We start from the raw sequence: 24,393 nt of genomic DNA, 5'->3' as shown, positions 1-24,393 counted from the left end.
ACTTTCGTTACATATTTTGGAGTCATGAAAGTATCTCACGGTTGGGATCCCAACTGTTTTATTTTTCTACAATGACGAAAAAGTATTTAATATGTCTTTATAATTGTACATTAATATACGACTAACATATAGGGTCTATATCGCATAATATCAGATTGAAGTAATCATTAATTGATAAAAAGAAACCCCCTCATTTTTCACTTATACGAAAGCTCGAAGCTAGGACCAAACGACCACTGAATTATGATTACACCACAGTAAATGGAAATGTACTTATCACCTTCTATGAACTGTTAACATTTATTTGGGTCAAAATATTGTGGCTTAAGTTTTTGATACATAGCACTTGTTAAGGGGACTTTGAGACACACCTAATGCTTTTCACGTCTCATTTATAACTATTTGCTTGCTGTGTCCACAAGTTATAAATATATCCATTATATTTCCGACAAAGTTGATTTCAAAAGAAAACTCGAGTGGAATGTCAAATTGCTCTATTTTGGACCAATCATCAACCGATATTCTAGTTGGTGCTCGAAGCAACTTCCGGTGACGTAATGCATAGTGTTTCCTTGTTCGAGAGGTGAAAGGGAAAACAAGATTTGATACCCCTATACTCAAACTCTACAACAATGGTTGTGCGCTAACTAATCTTGGAAGTTTGAGGAACGAATTGGTTGTCACACGAGACGGAAACGACCTAAAGTAAGGTCTTTTCAGAACACTTTTTTGTTTGAAAATCGTAACCCCTAACGGCGCATGTCTGAATCGCCATATTGGGTCGGAAAGGAATTTACTGCAAGGTGCTTCATTATAGAAAACATTCTTGTATACAGTTCGTTGCATCGTTGTAGTGCAGATAGTCATTATATCCAATGTATTGTCACATTCTGTATGTTTTGGCATAGTTTGTCGTACTAATCAATAGTGATCATAACCTACGGAGAATTATTTGGGGTCAGCTAACCGAAGAGTTGACATAGCAGCTAACACTCCCCTTGGCTTGTCTGTGATCGTCCTACTTTGAAATCAACACACCCTTGTTCGAGAAATTCGGCTACCCGTGCGCAACTGATCATATCACCACGAATACTTTACTTTCGTTTGCATGTCACAGTGTCTATTTGACATTTCGTTAAGTTAATGCTTGTCATAAAAAAGTTGCCATGTACCCCCATGTTTACCTTGTTGAAATGTCAAAGTTGTCACATTATGCTACAGACATTCATAGTATTGAGTTTCAAACTTTGTTAAATTACTTTTAACATCATAGATCCACTGTTAATGCCATTGAGTAGCTATACAATGCATTTCAGTCACATTCGTAGAATGCATGTGTTGACTGTTGTTTAGTATCTTAGTTTTATGAAAGTAATGTCCGTTCAGATTTCCTGATGGTGATTCTGAATATATGTTATGCTCACAAGTATTTGGAATGAAATGCATAAACTAGAAGGTCTGACACTGTGCATCACATACATGACAAGACACATGTCATGAATATAAGAATAGTAATTTGACATTTTCTTTTTCCATTCCCAAATGATGCAATGATACTTTGGAAATTTCAAAGTTTATCCCCACTTACCATGCTTGTATTTGAAATAGACAAAACATCGCACCATGTGTTTGTAATTAATGTTTTGTAATTCAGTGTTGATTGATGTTTAAGGCAATGGCTCATCACGGTAAAGATCAGGATTTGATTACTCACAAGAAAAAAGTGTGTGGAGCTCATTTTTCTTCTCCCGTGCAGTGATGTGGTTGGAATACTGTTAAAAGCAGCATAGTACTGTTGTATTTCCCTAACTGTTTTGTTGTTGGTATTTGACAAGTTAAATGACGGTTAACAACATGAACATGTTTAAGGAGGAAGATGCTGAGATCACCGCTGCTCTGAAAGATGGATCAATATAATCAATCAAATAATTTCATAATTATTCCCAATAATTTGATAATAGACCTTGACAATCATGACAGTTATAATTATTTTATAAATACTTATACATCATTGTAACATCATGGCAGGCAGAATCAATTGCCGCTCAAGCCATTGTTGTGATATGTTTTATGCAAAGGACATTCTATGTTAATGAGTAATTTACAAGAAACTATTAAAAAAACTGAGCTGACTCAGAACTTTTTCAGTCTCAGACCTCTTTGCTGTAAGTTTGTAGTATATGTCTCTGATCTGTCCACAAAGTACCCTCCTCACAACTGACTGTAGGTTTGTGATTATGTCTCTGCCCCCTTCACAAAGTACCCTCCTCACAACTGACTGTAGGTTTGTGATTATGTCTCGGCCCCCTTCACAAAGTACCCCCCTCACAACTGACTGTAGGTTTGTGATTATGTCTCGGCCCCCTTCACAAAGTACCCTCCTCACAACTGACTGTAGGTTTGTGATTATGTCTCGCCCACCTTCACAAAGTACCCTCCTCACAACTGACTGTAGGTTTGTGATCATGTCTCGCCCCCCTTCACAAAGTACCCCCCTCACAACTGACTGTAGGTTTGTGATTATGTCTCGGCCCCCTTCACAATGTACCCTCCTCACAACTAACTGTAGGTTTGTGATCATGTCTCGCCCCCCTTTACAAAGTACCCCCCTCACAACTGACTGTAGGTTTGTGATCATGTCTCAGCCCCCTGCACAAAGTACCCCCCTCACAACTGACTGTAGGTTTGTGATTATGTCTCAGACCCTTTAACAAAGTACCCCCCTCACAACTGACTGTAGGTTTGTGATTATGTCTCGGCCCCCTTCACAAAGTACCCTCCTCACAACTGACTGTAGGTTTGTGATTATGTCTCGCCCACCTTCACAAAGTACCCCCCTCACAACTGACTGTAGGTTTGTGATTATGTCTCGCCCCCCTTCACAATGTACCCTCCTCACAACTGACTGTAGGTTTGTGATTATGTCTCGGCCCCCTTCACAAAGTACCCTCCTCACAACTGACTGTAGGTTTGTGATTATGTCTCGGCCCCCTTCACAAAGTACCCTCCTCTCAACTGACTGTAGGTTTGTGATTATGTCTCGGCCCCCTTCACAAAGTACCCTCCTCACAACTGACTGTAGGTTTGTGATCATGTCTCGCCCCCCTTCACAAAGTACCCCCCCTCACAACTGACTGTAGGTTTGTGATCATGTCTCGCCCCCCTTCACAAAGTACCCTCCTCACAACTGACTGTAGGTTTGTGATCATGTCTCGGACCCCTTCACAAAGTACCCCCCTCACAACTGACTGTAGGTTTGTGATCATGTCTCGCCCCCCTTCACAAAGTACCCTCCTCACAACTGACTGTAGGTTTGTGATTATGTCTCGGCCCCCTTCACAAAGTACCCTCCTCACAACTGACTGTAGGTTTGTGATTATGTCTCGCCCCCCTTCACAAAGTACCCTCCTCACAACTGACTGTAGGTTTGTGATCATGTCTCGCCCCCCTTCACAAAGTACCCCCCTCACAACTGACTGTAGGTTTGTCATCATGTCTCGGACCCCTTCACAAAGTACCCCCCTCACAACTGACTGTAGGTTTGTGATCATGTCTCGGCCCCCTTCACAAAGTACCCCCCTCACAACTGACTGTAGGTTTGTGATTATGTCTCAGACCCTTTAACAAAGTACCCCCCTCACAACTGACTGTAGGTTTGTGATTATGTCTCGCCCCCCTTCACAATGTACCCTCCTCACAACTGACTGTAGGTTTGTGATTATGTCTCGGCCCCCTTCACAATGTACCCCCCTCACAACTGACTGTAGGTTTGTGATTATGTCTCGGCCCCCTTCACAAAGTACCCTCCTCACAACTGACTGTAGGTTTGTGATCATGTCTCGCCCCCCTTCACAAAGTACCCCCCCTCACAACTGACTGTAGGTTTGTGATCATGTCTCGCCCCCCTTCACAAAGTACCCTCCTCACAACTGACTGTAGGTTTGTGATCATGTCTCGGACCCCTTCACAAAGTACCCCCCTCACAACTGACTGTAGGTTTGTGATCATGTCTCGCCCCCCTTCACAAAGTACCCTCCTCACAACTGACTGTAGGTTTGTGATTATGTCTCGGCCCCCTTCACAATGTACCCTCCTCACAACTGACTGTAGGTTTGTGATTATGTCTCGCCCCCCTTCACAAAGTACCCTCCTCACAACTGACTGTAGGTTTGTGATCATGTCTCGCCCCCCTTCACAAAGTACCCCCCTCACAACTGACTGTAGGTTTGTCATCATGTCTCGGACCCCTTCACAAAGTACCCCCCTCACAACTGACTGTAGGTTTGTGATCATGTCTCGGCCCCCTTCACAAAGTACCCCCCTCACAACTGACTGTAGGTTTGTGATTATGTCTCAGACCCTTTAACAAAGTACCCCCCTCACAACTGACTGTAGGTTTGTGATCATGTCTCGGCTCCCTTCACAAAGTACCCCCCTCACAACTGACTGTAGGTTTGTGATCATGTCTCGGCCCCCTTCACAAAGTACCCCCCTCACAACTGACTGTAGGTTTGTGATTATGTCTCAGACCCTTTAACAAAGTACCCCCCTCACAACTGACTGTAGGTTTGTGATTATGTCTCGCCCCCCTTCACAATGTACCCTCCTCACAACTGACTGTAGGTTTGTGATTATGTCTCGGCCCCCTTCACAATGTACCCCCCTCACAACTGACTGTAGGTTTGTGATTATGTCTCGGCCCCCTTCACAAAGTACCCTCCTCACAACTGACTGTAGGTTTGTGATCATGTCTCGCCCCCCTTCACAAAGTACCCCCCCCTCACAACTGACTGTAGGTTTGTGATCATGTCTCGCCCCCCTTCACAAAGTACCCTCCTCACAACTGACTGTAGGTTTGTGATCATGTCTCGGACCCCTTCACAAAGTACCCCCCTCACAACTGACTGTAGGTTTGTGATCATGTCTCGCCCCCCTTCACAAAGTACCCTCCTCACAACTGACTGTAGGTTTGTGATTATGTCTCGGCCCCCTTCACAAAGTACCCTCCTCACAACTGACTGTAGGTTTGTGATTATGTCTCGCCCCCCTTCACAAAGTACCCTCCTCACAACTGACTGTAGGTTTGTGATCATGTCTCGCCCCCCTTCACAAAGTACCCCCCTCACAACTGACTGTAGGTTTGTCATCATGTCTCGGACCCCTTCACAAAGTACCCCCCCTCACAACTGACTGTAGGTTTGTGATCATGTCTCGGCCCCCTTCACAAAGTACCCCCCTCACAACTGACTGTAGGTTTGTGATTATGTCTCAGACCCTTTAACAAAGTACCCCCCTCACAACTGACTGTAGGTTTGTGATTATGTCTCGCCCCCCTTCACAATGTACCCTTCTCACAACTGACTGTAGGTTTGTGATTATGTCTCGGCCCCCTTCACAATGTACCCCCCTCACAACTGACTGTAGGTTTGTGATTATGTCTCAGACCCTTTAACAAAGTACCCCCCTCACAACTGACTGTAGGTTTGTGATTATGTCTCGCCCCCCTTCACAATGTACCCTCCTCACAACTGACTGTAGGTTTGTGATTATGTCTCGGCCCCCTTCACAATGTACCCCCCTCACAACTGACTGTAGGTTTGTGATTATGTCTCGGCCCCCTTCACAAAGTACCCTCCTCACAACTGACTGTAGGTTTGTGATCATGTCTCGCCCCCCTTCACAAAGTACCCCCCCTCACAACTGACTGTAGGTTTGTGATCATGTCTCGCCCCCCTTCACAAAGTACCCTCCTCACAACTGACTGTAGGTTTGTGATCATGTCTCGGACCCCTTCACAAAGTACCCCCCTCACAACTGACTGTAGGTTTGTGATCATGTCTCGCCCCCCTTCACAAAGTACCCTCCTCACAACTGACTGTAGGTTTGTGATTATGTCTCGGCCCCCTTCACAAAGTACCCTCCTCACAACTGACTGTAGGTTTGTGATTATGTCTCGCCCCCCTTCACAAAGTACCCTCCTCACAACTGACTGTAGGTTTGTGATCATGTCTCGCCCCCCTTCACAAAGTACCCCCCTCACAACTGACTGTAGGTTTGTCATCATGTCTCGGACCCCTTCACAAAGTACCCCCCTCACAACTGACTGTAGGTTTGTGATCATGTCTCGGCCCCCTTCACAAAGTACCCCCCTCACAACTGACTGTAGGTTTGTGATTATGTCTCAGACCCTTTAACAAAGTACCCCCCTCACAACTGACTGTAGGTTTGTGATTATGTCTCGCCCCCCTTCACAATGTACCCTTCTCACAACTGACTGTAGGTTTGTGATTATGTCTCGGCCCCCTTCACAATGTACCCCCCTCACAACTGACTGTAGGTTTGTGATTATGTCTCGGCCCCCTTCACAAAGTACCCTCCTCACAACTGACTGTAGGTTTGTGATTATGTCTCGGCCCCCTTCACAAAGTACCCTCCTCACAACTGACTGTAGGTTTGTGATTATGTCTCGGCCCCCTTCACAAAGCACCCCCCTCACAACTGACTGTAGGTTTGTGATCATGTCTCGGCTCCCTTCACAAAGTACCCCCCTCACAACTGACTGTAGACTAAATTTGTGCTTATGTCTCTTCGTAAAGTGCCCTCCTAACAACTGGATGTTTGTTTGAGCTTATGTTTCTGACCTCTTTCCAGGGTACTGTCCGAATACCATGTTTATGTATATGGTCTCATCATGTAGTTTCAGCCTTCAAAAAGACCGCCTCCGTGGTCTAGTGGTAGAGTGTCCGCCCGGAGAGCGGAAGGTCCGGGGTCCGATCCCCGGCCGCGACATACCAAAAGATGTTAAAAGATGGTACTTGCTGTTACCCTGTCTGGAGCTCGGGATTAAGTGGTCGGCTCGGAGTCAGTATACTGTGTCTGAGTGGGGTATTCATGTTAAACTGTGGCATGGTATCTCAGTGAGCTAGCACTATAAACCGGCATCAGTCCGGACTAGTACAAGCAGCCACACACACGTACATGCACGTCGCTATATAAGTGCAATCATCTTGGACGCGACGTTAAACCCCATTTCACCTCACCTCACCTCAGCCTTCATAAAAGATTACAGGTGCGTGGCACATCTTGCATTGTGATTTTTTTGTGTGTGAAGATGCGGTGCATGATACATAATGCTTTTGTATCGATACAAGACAACACACTTGCTAAAATATATCTTACTTCTTATTTAATGACCTCAGCCTTTTTGTGAGTCAGGTATCACACAATGTGTTGTAATTAGCATGATAAGTATTTCAAGTTTACTACTAAAAATAGCCCCTATGAACATGTGTCTACAGCTGGCCTTTACTTTTGAACCTGCTCTGAAATAATTTTAGTCAAGACCTTTCCATGTAATTTGACGTAACTAAGGGCATCGCAATACATATCGTATTGTGACTTAAGTTTTACCTCAGATGTTTCACAACATTACCTGATAATCAAGTCTTTGAAAGGCATTTAGAAGTGATACACATGAGGAAGAGAATTTATGGATATCAACTTCTTTATTATGACGAACACAACATTTCAGGGAACATTCACGTAATGAAGGCGTAAAGTATATACTACAAAACGTTGTGTTGCACATAATAAAGAAGTAGACATCTATAAATCCTCTTCCTTAGTATCTGATAATATTGAAAATATTCGGTACTTCAATTTGACAGTAAATCTTATATCAGGTTGCTACTATCTTAGGACAGGGAAGTAGATAGTGACCACTTGTCACGCTATCAGCGTTTTACTGAGCGTCCTTGAATTTTAATCATTGGGTCATGGCAGTCTTGAACAATGGATGTTATACATGGTTAGAAATAAAAAAATTGTTTTACTTTTCTGCAAAAATGATCTACTACAGAGCTAGTCCTTATGGAATTTAACTTATCTGGGACAAGCTGTCTTATGTTACAATGGAACTTTCAATTGGATAATAACAAGGACCCATTCACTTTCATGCTTAATTTTGGAGTTTGCACATTCCTGTCCATTCTTTCAAATCACAGACCTGCCCCATTAATGACCCTGGTCAGGGCTCGGTTTAGCTTATTAAATGCCCAAGTGCAACCTATTATTAGAAAATGCAACCTAATATTCATGTCTACATGCATCAAGTGCACGTCAAACATTTCAAATTTGTGTCTGACGGAACCTTTTTTGTCCACACAAAATTTATCTTTGAACATACTCAGTACCTCTCACATTTATTCACCACACTACACCACTAATCCCTGATCACATGTACTTGTCATGCTTTCTTGTAGGCTTGACGTCCTCAAACTCTGGGTACTTGAATATTATGTGCACATGTTCCTATTATGTTTTACAGCAATGCGCCATTAGTTTGTGTGACTGGCGGCAGACCAGCCTATGTTTCAACTTTGATCAAATTTTGGAACAGGGTGCAACCTGGTTTTGTCTGGTGCAACTTGGTTTTCATGTGGACATGCACCTGGTGCAAGTTAAATCAAGTTCCTTAAATCGAGCCCTGCTGGTCTGTGTAGCGCCATGGCTCTACCATGTCAGCTGGTTGTTAAATATCTGTGACCTTTGTCATTGTGGGCTCTCTCTAAGTCGAATATTGAGATCACGCACATTGTTTTAACTGAAATACGATTTCATAATAAACATCAAATATTGAAACCTTTTTCATGTACATTTCATAGTATCGAACTAATATAAAACTTTCAAATTATAATACCTGATATACAATAAAACTAAACAATGTTAAAGGGGCGTCCTGGGGCTCTTGAGGTCTTCTATGATGTATAGTCTGGGGGGGGCCCTTAAAGTTAAATCTTCAACTTTTAATATTGGGGTTGTGAAAGGACCTTTTTACTTTATTGCTTAATTTCAAACACTGTAACTTCTTGGTTTTAATCATGTTAAGTCTGCATTTCATGTTGTTGTTTTTTTATCAGAACATTGTACATATTTAATCATTATAATATAAATACCCTCTGTGATATTTACTCCCGTACCTTGGCTAGTGTTGATCAAATAGTCGACTACGAGAACTACTATTTATGTGTGGTACTGTATAAACATTGAGTTTTCAATTTCAATGGCCTCTTTTCAAATTCAATTTGTTTGTCTGTGAAAAGCCTACACTGCCGCCTCTCAATGGAAGTGATCCACGGCCCTCTTTATGACCACCAAAGTGAATTCATGAAAACCTGTCTGCCTGTGTCAGTATTTGGTATTGAAAGTTAAATACCATACTAATGCTATAGATTGTGGTGATTATATTAACTTGATCACATTCATTGCTATGGTAGAATCGCAAGCATCTGTGTTAACATTCACAAACTTTTAGATGCGATTTTAGGATCATTATTATTCTGATCATGTACACAGTCTGTGACTTTAGCCTCTTGTCCGAAGCCTGAGTCTAGTAAACTTCCGTTTGGTTTAATAATTAATGCAAATGCGAAATCCTTACATTAACACTAAAATCTTCTGAAAATGAGGTTTTGGCAAGTGCAGTGTGCATTAGGATGTTGCCAAGGAATAGTAAGTTGAAAATACAAGGAGATATTGTTTGATCTTTTATCCCAAAACCATCTTCCCTAGGCAAGTGAGTTAACTGACTATAAAAGTCCAGTTTCCACCCTTGCCGAACTAGGCTGGTGTTATGGAGTTACATTTTGGCTGGGCTAACGAGTCTATGCATAGTCCAATCAAATTGCGTAACAAAATCGAAATCCGGTTGGTAAACTGTCGTGCTGATTTCGGTCGATTGCAGGATTTGCAAAGCATGTGCACCGCCAACTCCTTGTCAACAGATATTTTCCAAATCTTTTCATGATTTTAATCAAGGTGCTCACGTGATCTGATGCACTTCGCGATTTAAGACCCTGTTTTATCACAATAGAGACCTTGATTATCGATCAGATCGTCTTGTTTGAATCAAATGCAAGTGATATGCGAGGTGGAATCTAATTGGTCCATAGGAGAGGTTTAGAAGGGACATAACTCGTAATAACCACTGGTGGCGCTACAATCGAGCCCAGGAATATCAGCCTAGTTCGGCAAGGGTGGAAATATATTTTTAAACAAATCAGATGTTAAGAATATTTATTACAAGTGAAAAGTATCACTAAAAGTGAGAGTGTTGAATGAATGCATGATTTTGAGTCAAATTGTTTTTTTGTCACAAGGTTTTAACAGTTTTGAAAAGGTCTTAGATTTCATGATGCTTTCAAAATGTAACACTTTCTAAACGTGTCCTCAAAAATTCCTTGAATTAGTCAACCATTGTTAATTCGGCTGTTAAATACATGTCTTAGTTATTTTTATTTTTTTTATGATGTCTGATGACATCATGTAGCAAATAATAAGTAGGTCATAAAAATAATATTGAATGTGAAACACAGGCGTAAGAACTGAAATATTTATTTGGTGTATATGGATGTGCAACTAGAGCCCTTCCGGTGAATATGTTTGAAAGCACACTGGTGTCTTACTTTAATCCTTGAAAAAATTATTTGATGATTTCCCAGACTAGGCCTTAAGAATACCTCAAGTTTGTAGAAGGCTCAAGTTTGTAGCAGGTTTTGTACGGACTATGTCTTACCATGCATGTTTGTAATAAGTTTGTATGTTGTGATTCAGGCGGAGGTGCAACTTATCAAGTGTGATCTATGCCGCTAACGTGCCCTGGCGGCGAGCCACTTCCCCGCTACAACTGTCGAGAGAGGTAGAGGGCGGCCGCTGCCGCGGAGTGCCAGTGCTGCACCTGCCACCGCCATGCCCTCCAAACCAGGCAGCCTCAAAGACCCTGATGTAGCCGGACTGTTTTCCACGGAGGATCCGGAGAAGATTTTCACGGACCTCCGTGAGATAGGACACGGGAGCTTTGGGGCTGTCTACTTTGTAAGTTGATTCTCTTTTTACGATGGACCTATGGTTTATGGCAATACAACTTTTTGTGCAGAGATGCATACCCTAGATGACAGGATCTGCTTGTCATAGGTTCGATTTTTATTCTTAGTCTGTCAGCTCTATGCATGTGTAGGTGGGTTTCACAAAAATAGTTACTACTCACAACCTTGGTCGCTCTGGGCTTTTCCCTCACATTAAGCTGACCCACTTTATTTATTGTTCAAAGAGATGTCAAAGCCAACATACTCACTTACCTTTTTTAAACGAATTGAAAGGCAGAATTTTTTTTATTGATTACATACACACGCACCCACGCCCCCCTCCAAAAAAAAAAAAATCAAAAGAAGATAAAGACACAGCCCATCCTCACTATATTTTCAAAAAACATTGCCTGAGAACCAATTCTTTTGTTTTTTAAGCCTTAAAGTAAGATTGCAGTTAATTGGAGCCATATCATTTTTAGGCCTTATTTTAATGCTGTTTGTTCATTAACATAACCAATGATGATGATGTTGTTTCTAACAGGCCAGACATGTCCACACCAATGAGATTGTTGCCATCAAGAAGATGTCATACAATGGCAAAGGATCAGCTGACGTGAGTAATCCACATCTTGCCTTGCTGTTAGTTGTCTGCCACATGCTTGTTATAAGCAAATATTTCCTCAATATAAGTCCAGTTTCACACAGTAAATAATATTAACAATTTGGAGAAATAAATTGATTGTACAAGAATATTGTCTAGAAAATATGTAATGGAAAATATTAAATATTTTATCTTAATGTGAAATTAAGTCTCCTCGAAACACTTTAGTCTGCAGCATGAAGATTCAGTGTAAGGAATTAATGCTGATTGAATGTGACAATTTTTCCAGAAATGGCAAGATATCTTGAAAGAAGTCCGGTTCATCAAGCAGCTGAAACATAGGCACACCATTGATTACCGTGGCTGTTACTTGAAGGAGCATACAGCATGGGTGTGTATGACTGGTTTCAACTAACTCATTCACATCTACAACCTGCACCGCTTCAGGCTTTCCTCCCACACTAAACTGAATTGTTCAGAGCTTTTGACTCAAGTCAGATGATGTGTTGTAAAAGGCTACTATTTACAGACTACTGTCATATAGCTGGAATATTGCTGAGTGTAGCGTTAAACAACAAACAAACATTTAAAATGAAGTCAAGTTCATCATGATTGGCTTTGATACGAGTGTAATGAGATATTGATGGATTACAAATGTTTGCCCTTCGTTTAAATTACATCGATAGGAATTTAAAAAACACTTTTGATATCATCATAGCGTGCATAACAGTTGATAGTTTCTATAGTCATAATGACTTATAAATAAAACATAACTTAGTTTTTGCGGTCAAATTTCAAATCTGTCGTGTCAATAAGCAAGGTTTACAACTTCAGATTAGAGTTACTTCCCTTTGGTTTTAGTTGCAACAGGGAAGAAAATGGCCAACTTTGACTTTGCTGGCAATACTTTGTTCATTTCTATTACATTGATTAATAAAGGACCGCCTCCGTGGTCTTGTGGTAGAGCGTCTACCCGGCCGTGTCATACCAAAAGACGTTAAAAGATGGTTCTTCTTGTTACCCTGTCTGGCGCTAGGCATTAGGAGGCTAAAACAAGGACTGGTCGGCTCGGAGTCAGTATACTGTGTCTGAGTGGGATATTCATGTTAAACTGTGGCATGGTATCTCAGTGAGCTAGCACTATAAATCTGCATCAGTCCGGACTAGTACAAGCAGCCACACACACACACACACTTGCATGCACGTCGCTATATAAGTGCAATAATCTTGGACGCGCCTTTAAACCCAATTTCACCTCACCTGATTAATATAGCTGTCAAGCCTTAAAGTTGGTTTAATCAATACTTTTGCAGTTGTTGACAACTGGCTCAAAACTATTGTAATAATGTGGGGTACTGTTGCCATACTATCATGACATTATAGTGGATATAGTCCCTTTCGTCTCTACGGTCCTGAAGGCCTGAAAATTGGGGCCTTTCTTGTGCTGAAACCTGCGAAAATAACATACATATTGCATGTCATTACCATGGCATCTACTATTAGAAATCTTGTGAGGAAACCTACACATACGACATAATTTGCAATGTTCTAGTAATCGTTTTTTTTTTTGTGTTTCAGCTTGTTATGGAATACTGCCTTGGATCTGCATCCGACATTATTGAAGGTACGCTGCACGTGTCAGGCTGTCCCCATGTCTCATGATACAGGTGTTGTAATGATACACTCAAGTATCAGTGGAAACTAAACTTTGACTGATTCACTCGAATGTTGACTGCAGTAATTCACAATGGCCTCTTCTTGATTTTTAGTTTTAAAGATGCCCTTAAAGGAGCTGGAAATAGCGGCAATTTGTCACGATGCCCTTCAGGGTCTAACCTACCTCCACAGCCAGGACAAGATTCACCGAGATGTCAAGGCAGGCAACATTCTACTCACTGAAAATGGCACCGTCAAACTAGGTGGGTCTTGTTGAAAGATTTCAACCAAGAAGGATAAAAAATGTTTTATGATATCAATTGGATTGATAGTATTAAAATCCTATTTTACAAGTATGACTGTTTCCTTTCTCCATATTTATACAGCCTGTTGTCACCAAGGTTGAGCTGCCAACACTCCCACAACCTGTAAAAAGAAGGTCATCATTTAGCCTAACAGTCGGCTACTTTGGCTAAAATAAATATAGCCTTGGTTCTCAGGCACCGCCTGCATCATCATAAAGTCTGCCGCACGTTTTGTTTTCATTTCCAAAACAAAACACCGCCCGTCCGCACTATTTTTTCAAAAGCGAGAACCATTTCAGTATTTTTTTTAAGCTTTACACGTCTTGTTTATCGACTTGTATGAAGTCAATGTAGGGTGATGCATCTGTCAAATCGAGACACTCCACTTGTATTATTGGAAGTTGCTGTAGTCAAAATAACAACGTAATGATAAAAATGTTAACTGAGTTTCGGAATCACATGGCTGTATGTACTGCAGATGATTCATATCATCAGGGTTTGGTGTCCCGACGAGAAGATCTTAACAAAATACTAACTGTAATTTGGGAAAGATGGCAACTGCATCAGCTCATCTTCTGTCTCCGGTGGACAATAGTCTAGTGGTAGAGCGTCAGCTCGGAGAGCGGAAGGTTTGGGGTTCAGTCCCCCAAAGCATCATACCAAAAGATGTTCAGTGATGGTACTTGTTACCCTGCTTGGCACTTGGCATTAAGGGGCTAAAACAAGGACTGGTCGGCTTGGAGTAAAAAAACTGTCTGAAGGGGGTATTCATGTTAAACAGCGGCATGGTATCTCAGTGGGCTAGCAATATTAAATGGGCATAAGTGCACACACACTCACACACAGACACACACACATTATTTATGATATTCTAATATTTCAGCTATATTTCACTGATAACCATGACAAATTAGAAGAAAAAGCATTGTGACATACTTATATGTCAGTTTGTGACGTTGAAGACAACATCACGTCGTATTGTTCTCAACAATGAAGCAGTGTGACATCATTTCGCTTCAACTGATCCGAACAGTTATCGGAAAGTTATAACACCTGAATTTTCTGGCCTTTCGGGTAATTTTACTTCTGTAGTGATCCAGTATTAAGACCTTCTAATTCTTTTCATATTGCCATCTAGATTAGGACAGTGATACAAAAGATTGTTGAAGATGCTTTCGATTTTGTCTTTTAACTTGTGACTATTGACTGTTTCAGCTGACTTTGGTTCTGCATCACTATGTTGTCCTGCCAACTCATTTGTGGGGACTCCATATTGGATGGCTCCTGAAGTGATCCTTGCCATGGATGAAGGACAGTACAATGGGAAGGCAGATATATGGTCTTTAGGAATAACTTGTATAGAACTTGGTGAGTCTGTTAAAGATTTGGATGCTTGGATGGGATAGTGAATGAATTTGTTGTTTAATGCTGCACTCAGCCATATTCCAGCCATATGACAGCGGTCTGTAAATAATCGAGTCTGGGCCAGACAGTCCAGTGAATGACGTCTTGAGCATCAATCCACGTCATTGGGATAGATGACATGCATCAACCAAGTCAGCGAGCCTGACCACCCGATCCCGTTAGTCGCTTCTTACGACAAACTTAATCACCTTTACAGCAAGCATGCGTAGCTGAAGACCTATCCTACTGCGGTTCTTCACGGGCCTATGTATGGGATAGATTGGTGGAGGAGAAAGGAAGGATGGATGAATTCTTGTAGTTATGTCATGTTGCATTTTAACTACATTCAACATTAACTGTATTCATTGAGGTGGTGAAATTCAGAAAGTTTACCGACCAAGCTATGCAGTCTCATAGAAATACAGTCCCTTGATAAACAGGCTATGCTGTGGCATTCAGTAGCTGTGTTTCTGTTTCAGCTGAGAGGAAACCACCTCTATTCAATATGAACGCTATGAGTGCTCTCTACCACATAGCTCAAAACGACTCCCCGTCTCTGTCAGCTGGAGAGTGGTCGGATGACTTCAGAAATTTTGTTGACGCGTGTCTAGCGAAAGACCCAGAAAACAGACCCTCAGCAGCAGAATTGTTACAAGTGAGTAGATGCTGCGACTTCTTGCTGCACTGTTCTTTCAGTGTTGTATACACCACATTTCACTCTGTAGCTCACTAGCCATGCCACAAACTGTTGGTTTGGAATCCAAATCCCAAATGCTGATTTATTGTGATCCTGCTTATTAGAAACATAACCATGGTCTTTCAGTAAAAATTACTGATTCTTCAAGATGAGCTGAGTAATATTATTATTTAACTTATCCTGCAGTACTACCTTAATGCTTTTACTGCTATTTCCTTGACAGATAGACAGAGCTGTGAGAGGTCCAGGCTGCAGAAGAAGTTGTTCCAACTAGTTGTGTGGCTCACACCCTCCCACAGCTAATAAGTGACCGGAGGTGCCGGTGTCACATATTATCACATTTCTGCTAGTCATCATACTGTACAGATGTTTGAGAATAAACTCCCAGTTTCTAACAACCAGACAGCATCCTATGCTTGTCCTTTTGGTTGCCAATGCATTCATAATTCATGGTGTGTTATTGTGGTCCTTTCAGTTTTACAATTAGCGTTATTTACGCCTGAATTTGGCTCTTTGTCGCACCTTACTTCGTGTGTGTGTTGTTCCATCAGCCATCTTGTTTTTGCCACATTGTCATGTCTTCATGTTTTGTGCTTTGATATTTCATATGTCAATCTTCGCTCTTGTTCATGTGCTATTAACACTTCTATCCTGGGCTTTAAGTGTATTATATACTTCTTGAATTGAAGTTTTCTCTCGTAAAGTTATAAAAGTTTGAATTATTTGCCCGTTTTTCTTTGTTGGCATACATGTCATTCATGCTTGCAACGTTTCCTTACTTCATAGTTTATGCCGTGTTGCTCTCAGAGTCATGGCAGTAATTCAGCTCAGAATCCCCACCTCTGGTGCACCGATTGTACAGATCCCTGCTCCACGTCGCGGTGTGATCTTGGCCGTTCTTTTCCCCCTCATGACTTCACTGAATACTTGAGGGTCTTGAGAAAAGCCTGCAGACATCCCCAAATGGCCGACGACCATGTTGAGACTTCCCTGACACCTGAGGTTGACTCTGAGGTCTTGTTATCCCCTACCACACTGCAGTTTTTACTACTGTCTCTCTTCCTGACGTTGTCTTCATCCGTGTTCACGCCTGTCATGTCCGCCCCCACAGTCACCTTTGTGTCAATGGGACATCCAGCACTGGTGCCTGTGATGCCTCCCGGTTTTGGCTCTTTCCCTGCGCCGTATCTGGACCCCACTTGGGTTCACTGGATGCAATCATGTTCCCACCATCCATGGCTCAGATGGTGCTTATTGGCCCCTTTGGCGACTGCAGTTTTCCACTGCTCCCTGTCGGCCACATCTACTGGTACATCCCCACAGTCAGTTGCCACATCCAGCTCCAGACAAATTTCATCTGCACGCTTGGTCTGAGTACTGTTCGAGCACAAAGCACATGGTGCTGTCCACCTTGGGCTTCGAATCAACTCCCAGGACAGCCGGACAGATCTTATACCATTCTCCCCTTATCATCGAAGTGGGTTTCGAGGATGAGGATGAACTCTTTCTCTGCCCAGTTTGAGCAATCCTGGTTGTCCTTTGTCTTTGAGGATCTTGGAAATGACTGTTTATTCCGGTCTCTCCTACATTCCAGACAGAAGTTAGTTGCAACACTATCTATTTGTGGCTTCGTTCCATTATCCTGCAGGCTTATGACCTTGCCAGTATGTACCCGCCCAGAACCAACAACCCCCATGAGATTCGAGCCGTCACTTTGACCATGGCTGTCCATTACAACTGTTCCATCAAGTCCATCATGGAGGGTTGTTCTTGGCACTTAGGTACTTCTTCGAGATGTGGCTCTTGAGGATGTGCAAGTTTTGGTCCCCTGGTGGTAGGGCAACAGGTCACAAACCCCAGACGGTCTTGATGTTTACACCTCGGAGCTGACCCTGCGACCTCTCTGGTAGAATTTATCCCAGACTAGAGGGTTTCATACTTCCGGTTGTTCCATTTTTCTTGGTCGGAATTGAGTTTCCTGACTGGACTTCATCTCTCCTACTCTCTCTCATGTGGCTCTATCAGACAGGAATGGTGTTTGGTTTCCGGTTTCCTGCTCAGGTTGCTATCTGGTTACCTGGACTGGTTGAGGGTCTAGTTGCAGGATAAGTAAAACATTTAGTAAAATCTAAATGTTTTTTTACATTTTGAATACCTATCCTGTATTACTACATCTAAAGTGACGCCCATCGCTTTGCTAACTCCCCACAAAGTGGTTCAGATGTTAGTTTCTGGAAGTAATGTGATTATACGTGACATCGCCACTTCCGGTCAAGTCGTAGCTGTGGGAGGGTATGAGCCACACAACTAGTTGGAACAACTTCTGCAGCCTGAACCTCTCTCAGTGCCGTCTGTCAAGAAAATAGCAGGAAAAGCATTAAGGTAGTACTGCAGTATAAGTATTCAAGTGTAAAAAATATTCAGATTTTACTAAAGTTGTTGGTTCATACTCACAGGCCTTTCAACCTCAGCAAGAATATGCTATGTTGACAGCAGAATTGTTTTTAGAGGGAGCTTGTCATGTCTTAAGTCCCAGTTTCTGTTGCCCAAATGGGTGTAATTTGAATCCAAACTTTGGCACCCCTGCCATGATGTTGAAGTTTGGCACAAAACGGCAGCAAATAATAGTCCTTGGTTATGATCATGATAATATGCCTGATATTTGCAGAACCAGTTTTTAACCCGTATTCGACCACCCGATGTGATACTGGAGCTGATACAGAGAACCAAGAATAAAGTGCGAGAGTTAGACATGTCTCAGTACCGTCGCATGAAGAAACTGATCATAGACAATGACGAGGGCAGCACGGAGCGGTCCCCTGCCCCATCCTCCACCGACGGGGGTGAGGAAGATTCTCAGGTAAGGTTCCAGTTTTCAATCTCCTTTACCATTGATTTTAAAATTTTCCCTAAAACCCAATTATTTAGGGTATTTTTAATGATATAACGCTCAAAGTGGCCTATGGTTATCTTAAGTGTTAACTTAAATCTTGAATGGATAGTAACTATAAGTTACACTCGGTTGCACTTATTCTCTAGGTATCTGTAATGAACTAAATGGAAGGGCCTGAAAAGTGTACCACATTTTTATGTGTATAAGGTAGTATGAGTAACATTAAATAAGTTTATTTTTGGACCTTATTTTAGGGAGGTAGCTTTTATTCAAGACCTTGCATTTGTGACTCAAATAGTGTAAGCACCCTGTATAAGCTGACATCATCCAGTTGATGTGTTGGTGGGGGGGCACGGGTGGCCCAGTCGTCTAAGGCGCCGCGATTCGCTGTGCAGAGTTGTGTCCCTTGGGCACGCCAGAAACCTATGATTGTGGGTTGGAATCCCGGTTCGCCCCGATTATGTTTCTAGGTTTGTCAGCACCATACCCGTGCTCGTGGGTTTCACCGAAGTGATAAACGTCTGAGACCTGCATCACTTCGGGCTTTCCTCCCACATTAAGCTGACACGCCGTGATATAACTGGAATACTGTTAAAAGCGGCGTTAAACCCAACTCACTCACTCACTCACTGATGTGTTGGTGATGTCGTAAACAACATTCACTCACTCACATGTTGACATGGTACAGGATGACGACAACTTGGATGGCAGCCGGTCGGACAGCCTGCAAAGTCACAACAGCAACTGCGCCAGTAGCCAAAGCAGCATCGCCAGTATAGGAGCCAACACGAGCGACCTGAATGCCATCCACTCTTTCTATACCCGCGATCGGAGTGTAAGTCTTGCCACCAGACAGTACAACAGTTTTATTCCAGGAATTACATTTCAAAACCAGCTCTTGATGAAACTAAAAATGTTGGAACTTTCTTTCCAGTTCTGAAGACTTTTTATCGAAATAGTTTTTTCAGCATCACATTTTCAGAGGATTGACATGACATTTTGTTATGAAAGTGGGAACCAGTATAAAAACTTTGCTTGCTATAGGGGCTGTGCTGAGCCTGCTATTACAGTAGACAGATGATGGATAACTGAAGGAACATTTATGTGATTGTGTTATTAACTTTGCATAACACCTGCGAAGATCCGGTTAGTATTAGCCTTCAGCAACCCATGGTTGTCATAAGAGGTGACTAACCGGATTGGATGTTCAGGCTCGCTAACTTGGTTGATGCATGTCTCCAGTTGCGTAGACCAGTGTTCATGATGTCAATCACTGGGTTGTCTGGTCCAGACTTGATTATTTGCAAACCACTATCATATGGCTGGAATATTGCTGAGTGTGGAACAAACAACAAACAGACAAACAAAACAGAAACTTTTGCATAAGTTAGTATAACTTATTTCAACAAACTATTACGATGCAAATATTTAGGATACTTGATGGGCATAGGATTGTGTTGAGTTTTGTCAAAGATGTTCATCTTTGCATTGTCAGTTGTCTGTTGGTTCCATTTCTTAGTCTGGATGACAAAGATCATGTTTCTTCACATGCTTCATCAACATCAAATTTCCCATCTTGTCTCCTTATCGTAATGGTAAATCTTCTTGGCCGGCCTTGTCGCAGGCAGCCTGGATTCGATTGTCAGGTTATGAAGACATTCCCAGAAGGACTCTAATTAATGCTTCATGGATGCTCTCTTCATACATTACTTTGTCATATCAACATAGCTTTATACATGTCATGATATTCATGTTACTATAAACATGATAAATACAAAACATTATTTTGGACATACTACATGTGACCATCTAGGGTAAGGCAACAAAAGGTCATCATGGTACACATACAGCACGTGATAAGAAAGTGTGGAAAGTGGGGGTTTATTTCAACATATATTTAAGGGGCTGTTTTGGTCATAAGTTGAATGTGACATATATACCTACCAAAACGATTTGGAGTAAAACATTTTTGTGTGCAAAACAGTAGATTGTATATGTAGTTTTAAGCAGTTTGCAGTGAACTGTTATTTTGTTCTTTGTTCAGCGTGTCAATTGCCCTTATCCATTCAAAATTTAAAGAATTTATGCCTTTAGATTGGAGAGAAAGATATGCACTGTGCTTGTATTGTCTTTTTCACTTGGCTAGATTCAGTTCAATCACTTACTCAATTTTGTGTAATTCTTCAAGACATGACAATGTAAATTTCACTAGGACGGATAGCAAACTTTCATGTATATTTTATTTGAAGTAACTTGTATCAATGATCCTGGTTAGGTAGCTCAGGTTTTTTTTGCTTAGGTTTGAGTCCCTTGTAGAAACATACTTCAAACCCATTGTTGTTTGTCCTTTGCTGTGATGTCATTGAAAACTTTCTCACTCAGATTAAGCACGGTTTTCATATTTTTTCACCATCATGGGTGGCTCTTTAAGGCACTTCATCATGTTGTGTGTAGTCCTGACCCTTAGATATGCCAGGATCTGCTGATCATGGTTTGAAATACCTATGTGTTGGTCAGCCTGCACCAATTCCGTGCCCAGGTTTCCGGCCAAAGTAACTTGGGATTTTCTGACCACATCTAGTGGACACACCCACTCTCTGCCAAAGCCTGCAAGGGGGAAAATTGACACTTGGCATAATTTTCAGTAGCTTTAGTATTATATGGACTATCATTTGCTGAGCTTACTAGACCTAACAGAAGTTTTCAAGACTCAGGTTTTGGACTAGTGGCTTAAGTCACAGACTACACACCATGATGTAATACTGTGCAAAGTGGTTTTATCCCAACTGACTCACTCACTTATGGTGCACAGTTGGTAGAAAGGGTTCCACAGTGCAGATGTAACAAGAATTAATTGTACTGCTTGTATCTTCAGCCTCCCCCAACCGTACAAGTTGAGACACAGGTAACTATAGCATGGCCGTCACTCTGCATGCTGCCCTTGTCGTACCAGTCTCCCCCAGTGGGCCAATATGCAGTATGTCATGTACTCATTATACTGTCCCCCAAGTTACATGTATACCTGTGGAAATTTTAGCCAAGGGAATTATATTGGGGTTCTCCTAGGCAGCTGGTCTCAGGTCTTCAACAAATACCAGTAAAAAAGGACCAATAAACATTCAAATTCTTATGTACCTAAATGTTACCATACCTCCTAATTAGGCATTAGAAAATGTAGACTTTAAAAAACAATCCCAATTTTGGACCAAATATATTTTGGACCAGAGACACTTGGTTGAAAAGATGTGAACATTTCCCGGTATTGAAAAGACTAAAACAACTGAAATCTTGATCATAAATGGTGTAGGCTAAAAAGACACATTCAGAACATTATTATCTGAATGTACTTTTGTTAGCAAACTCTACTGAGGTGACTTAATGGATCAGGTAGTCAGGCTCAGTGACTTGGTTGGTAGCATGTCGTAACACGATGGCATGGATTGTTGCATAATATCAATCACTGGATTGCCTTGTCCAGACTTATTGTCAGGCTGCTGCCACATAGCTGGAATATGGCTGATTTGGGCGTCAGGCTAAATAACAACCAAGTCATAGTTTACAACAGTACGTGTTATGGTAATTCTCGGTTCCGCATTAATGGTAAATGTAACTATGGTGTATTGTCTTGTGCTTGTCATCTGCACATTGATCTATAAAATGTTCATGACTGAGATGGGCAACACTTCAGCCACAAGCGTTCAGATGGCAGACCTCAGAGTGAGGTTGTTTACTCAGAGTGGCACTCTACTTTTCCCCATGTTTATTCATATCTGTACAAGCGCTGACCTGCCATGTAGCCCATCATGTGGCTAGTGCTGTATTAAGTTTACACATCTTTAACTAGATCAAAAGTAAAACTGTACAAATATTGGCAGTCAAACGTAACTACCTCACAAGGTCATGTTGCATGAAATTGATTCGAAGTGAATGTGCTGCTTAACTTCATCATTTGACAATAATTCGGCAGAGCATTTGAATTAAGCCTTATTTTGTTTTTCTCTGCAATCGTCTGCATGTTATCAAAAGCCAATGTACTTCTGTTTGATGCTTAAGTATTAAACATGCAATACCAGAGCTGACAAGAGCATGTTGCATACAGTGTTTCTCAGTCGTCATACTGTAATTACTCTTGTATGAACCATCTAAACATTCAAGCATAAATACTGTATTCGACCCATTAAGCGCCCCGCCCCCATTGAGCGCTTCCCGGTTCCGAAAATTTATATAGTAATTATTTCGTTTTAAATGAAAATCGTCCGGGAACCGAGGTTTCTGGATATTTGAAGTACGTATAAGCGGGGCATGACTGTATTCTGTTTATTTTAGATATTTATGACTTTGAATATTATGGGCAGAAAGAAATTACACCGTACCCCTTCAGCGAAGTCCGGCTTAAAAAAAATCACCAGACATGTTGATTTACCATTTAAATTGTATTTTTTGTTCAACTAGGTATCGTTTTATATCCAGGGATTAAGATTACCTTGTGTATTTTCTCGTAAACTAACCCGGACACAGCAATCAGCTGTACACACGTTTTCTTGGAATCTACCGGTTATTCGGTCAAGACACACCCAATGATATAACTTTACAGGATTTTAAATGCAAGGATTGGCAAAAGTTGTATCTGAAACTATTTTTTTATCAGGAATATTATATTCCAATATCTTGTTAATTTAGATGCAGCTTTTACTAAACATATTTAAAATAATAATAACCCTAAGCGAAGCAGCTGATCGCTATTGACGGGTATTATTTTTTACATGGAACCAGTCTGACCACTCACCGTCAAGGCTCCCGTGCACGTGATCGCGTGATTGCGAGAATTACGTGTTGACATAGAATCGTCCAACAAAAACAAATATGACTTTTAACCATTCAAAGTATGGCATTTATGATATATGTATCCATTCTCTGTCAACTTAAGTTCGTTTCAAGGCGTCAATAGTGGTAATCTGACTGTGGTTGCTTATTAATGAAATAAGTTACAAACAAAAGTCCAGATATAAACAGGACACTTATTATAGCCAGACAGTGTAATAACATGAATAATTTGCGAACTTCAGTATGGATTTGTTGACATGGTATTTCCGGTGTTACATGCCCACAGTAATGTCTTTCCATGGGGGAAAAAACATCAAAACTCATTAATTTGGGTATAATGCGCACCCCCTTCTACACAGCTGTGTTTTTTGGAAAAAAGGTGCGCACTATTCTCAAGAAAATACGGTAAGGCTTACTGATGAATTTACGCCAATTTGACCTGAATTGTCCCCAATAAGCGCCCACCCTTTCTGTCTTTTTTTAAGCGCCCTGGGCGCTTAATGGGTCGAATACGGTATGCTGAATTTATTTAATGTTTCAATTTTTTTATAATGTGATGGATATGACAAGTCATATTCTTACAAGATTAGCATCTGCAAATAGATAAGATATTGCTGCTGCAGGTTTAAACATTCAATCACTCCCTTGACTAAAATTTGACTGTGAAATGAATTATTTTTTATTTTTTTATGTAAGTGATGCAAATTAATTATAAAACATGTTTTTAAATCATGATATGCAATATGTGGTTGAGACTGCCTTTGTTAATTGTACTATAATCCCAGAGTACCCCATATCAATGTTAATCATGTTGCTTTCCTCTTCAAACCAGCTGTTGAATATTGTTTTTATTTTCCTGTTTATGTTGATAGAATGATTACGGTAGTTATGATAGTGTCTGATATTTATTGTAAGAATTATCATTATTTTTTATGGTTGTGAAATAGACATACATGAGATTTAATGTCCCAGTTTGCATCTGGAAGTTGGCTGTTTGCTGTCCTGCCTTTCACATCTGTGAATAAACAACAGTCACAGAGTTAACTGACCAAATACATTAGATGAAAAATGCTATACAAAATTAAAATGAATTTATGATGTCATGAAGAGCGTAAATCATCTAACCAGGAATCAAAGTAAGATTCATT

At 41.3% G+C, this 24,393-nt stretch overlaps 1 protein-coding gene across 4 annotated transcripts in view; it reads left to right on the top strand.

Moving 5' to 3' along the window:
• Positions 1-544: 544 nt before the first annotated feature.
• Positions 545-24,393, top strand: part of LOC139456454 (serine/threonine-protein kinase TAO1-like) — a 34,444-nt gene continuing 10,595 nt past the window's right edge. For 2 of the 4 annotated variants that reach the window (XM_071238176.1, XM_071238174.1), the window contains exons 1-11: positions 545-705; positions 10,612-10,872; positions 11,407-11,478; positions 11,756-11,857; positions 13,045-13,090; positions 13,236-13,385; positions 14,643-14,795; positions 15,311-15,486; positions 18,197-18,388; positions 19,110-19,256; positions 21,297-21,326. In XM_071238176.1, coding sequence (XP_071094277.1) covers positions 10,747-10,872; positions 11,407-11,478; positions 11,756-11,857; positions 13,045-13,090; positions 13,236-13,385; positions 14,643-14,795; positions 15,311-15,486; positions 18,197-18,388; positions 19,110-19,256; positions 21,297-21,326 — 1,194 coding nt within the window. In that variant the 5' untranslated portion in view covers positions 545-705; positions 10,612-10,746. Of the gene's footprint in view, positions 706-761; positions 804-10,611; positions 10,873-11,406; positions 11,479-11,755; positions 11,858-13,044; positions 13,091-13,235; positions 13,386-14,642; positions 14,796-15,310; positions 15,487-18,196; positions 18,389-19,109; positions 19,257-21,296; positions 21,327-24,393 lie in introns of those variants that run through there. The other 2 variants (XM_071238175.1, XM_071238177.1) reach the window with 2 other exon arrangements.

This window comes from Haliotis cracherodii, unplaced genomic scaffold (genome assembly GCF_022045235.1).
Source record: "Haliotis cracherodii isolate W230 unplaced genomic scaffold, xgHalCrac1.p SCAF_11, whole genome shotgun sequence".
In the NCBI taxonomy this organism is placed as follows: domain Eukaryota; kingdom Metazoa; phylum Mollusca; class Gastropoda; order Lepetellida; family Haliotidae; genus Haliotis; species Haliotis cracherodii.
Note: the sequence above shows the minus strand (reverse complement) of the source record. Positions and strands in the feature narration are given on the sequence as shown.